Source organism: Blastomyces dermatitidis (genome assembly GCF_000003525.1).
Source record: "Blastomyces dermatitidis ER-3 genomic scaffold supercont1.3, whole genome shotgun sequence".
In the NCBI taxonomy this organism is placed as follows: Eukaryota; Fungi; Ascomycota; class Eurotiomycetes; order Onygenales; family Ajellomycetaceae; genus Blastomyces; species Blastomyces dermatitidis.
The window spans coordinates 4,786,194-4,788,586 of record NW_025544776.1 but is presented as its reverse complement, the minus strand read 5'-3'; the positions used below and the strand labels follow the sequence as shown (position 1 = coordinate 4,788,586).

At 35.3% G+C, this 2,393-nt stretch overlaps 1 protein-coding gene across 1 annotated transcript; it reads right to left on the bottom strand.

Annotated features, from left to right (window-relative positions):
• Nucleotides 1-520: 520 nt before the first annotated feature.
• Nucleotides 521-1,199, bottom strand: BDCG_03269 (uncharacterized protein; the record flags this gene model as incomplete). The annotated part of the gene is made up of 3 exons (XM_045418873.1): nt 521-715; nt 942-987; nt 1,105-1,199. 3 exons carry the CDS (start codon nt 1,197-1,199, stop codon nt 521-523), a joined length of 336 nt encoding a protein of 111 aa, XP_045275343.1.
• Nucleotides 1,200-2,393: the final 1,194 nt, after the last annotated feature.

Here is a 2,393-nt window from a genome sequence, read left to right as displayed (position 1 = left end):
CTTAGCTTAGTTATAATTTTAGTACTAACTCAGATTGGATATCATCAATGTATAAAAGTAAACAAACAATCTTGATTAATCTCTGTCATATTTCTTGAAATATATTAATATTGTGAAAGAGAGCATTACTAAATTGCATTATCAGATGATATCATTAAAAATATATTAATATTGTGAATATCAATGTTGAAAAAATGTTGATACTTATACATTATAGTGATTTGTGAATCATGATAGTTAAATATATATATATATATATATATTGTTCCTGACTTGATTACAACTTGTACAATAATTTTTAAAAACTCAAAATTAATTTCAATTATTAATAATTATGAACTTACAACTAACTAATATAAAAAGAAAAAAACTTTTTCTACTCATCATCTTTCTTCTCTTCCTTATTCTCCTTATCATTCTTCACAATTCATTTCTCATTCTTCTTCTCCTTCTTCTTCTCCTTATCTGAGGTGATAATCACCTCAAAATCTTTCTTCACTGTCTTCTCAGGAGAGGGTTCTCACTGCTTCCCCTCAGCCAGGTCAACCTGCACCCCAAAATCCCGCATTTCCTGGTCTGCTGTCTCGGGTTCCACTTCAGTGGCAAGCAGATTGGCATGCTCAGAGAGCAGGGCTGTCTTCTCAATGTCCTGAATCATGAAGTGCATTTGAGACCTGAACAAGGCCTCAATCCTCTTCTTCTCTGTCAGCTCCTGCTAATCAATTAGAGAACAGAAGTGTTATTAAAAATCATTATCTCTCAATAAATAAAAAACTTATCAGTTTTGACTTCTTTGTCTCTCACTTCAATACTCTCTTAATCTTCTTCTGTCACTGCTTATTTACAGTAACACTCTTCTTCTCTCTTTCTCTCTTCATCTTGGTCTTAAATCATTCTCAGAACTTCTCCTGATCTCACTGCTGCTGCATGAGGCTCTTCACTGTCTTCTTCTTCAATCTCTCACAAGTGATGCTATCTGCATTATTCCTATACTTAGTTCAGTCTAAATCTATCAGAAGCATTACTTAAAATCATTATTATTCTGCTTTCTTGCGGAGCCTCTTCAAGGCATCATAACATGCCTTGCAATCTGTCTCCTCTCACTTGAATGTCTTCTTCTTCTCTCTCTTCAATCTGTGACAGTGCTCACGCGCCTTGATGATCCACAGAATCACAGAATATTTGAAGAGGGATGACATGATTGGTTTCAGTGAGTGTTGAAGAAGGGTGAAGGCAGAAGAGGTAGCCAGAAATGATATGATGATGATGATGATGATAATGATGATGATGGTGATGATGATGATAGTAATGATGATGATGATAGTAATGATGATGATGATGATGATGATGATGATGATGATGATGATGATGATGATAATGAAAGAGAAAGTGCATTGAAATATATTACTGACTTATCAAATATAAAGAGACTCAAAGAAAATATTAACAGCTTTCAGTAATGTACAGAAACAGCTACAGTGTTGTATAGCAATATCATCTTCATTCAATGCATGCACTGTTGATATTCTTTGTATACAGTTATCATATAATCTGTATCAGAGATACATGCAGAAAACAGATCTTTGTTGCTAGAATAAATGATTGCAGCAATTCTCTGTTTTCATATCATAAAGATAAGTTATTCTCATTTCTTTCTTCTCTCTTTTCTCTTATTCAATCAATCACTAATTCCAAGCTGGTATGAAAACTATTAAAACACTCTCAGAAACCCTTAAATTGAAGAGTATAGACTAATTAAATTTCAAATACAGAAGAAATCAAATTATCTCCTACCTTCTACAGATTCAATTACTCATTTCTTCTCAAATAAAACAGCAGTCGCATCCCCCCCCCCCCCTCAATCAAATGAAACATGGCCTGCGAAAAGTGAGTATCATGCCAGGCCATAATGACCAACATGGCCCCAGCACACAGGGCTGTATATGCACAGTGCATGCTGGACTGAGAGGCTGTATGAGTTGCAAACCAGTGGCAGCATCCCAGGGAGAGCCATGTGGCGTGGAAAAGCTGCAACTCTCAGCCATGTGCACAGAGAGTGAATCACTGCAGTAAGTGCATGTGCATTGAAGTAACACTTTTTGATAACACTCAGTCTCTGATATGATGAAAATAGAGTCTCTCTGTGAGATTCATTTCTACCAGAAGTCTGAGAATCTTATATTTCTCAAGACCACCTTCACACGCCTTGTCCATGAAATTGATGAGAGAAATCATTGATTTCAGTATTCTGTTCTTGATGCTATTCAAGTGGCAGCAGAGTTCACCCTGGCCACACTTTTTGAGTGTATGTTTTCTAATTATTCACATTTATATAGATATATACTGATTATTTATTAGATGATGTTAAGACAATGACTCATCACAGCTGTGTT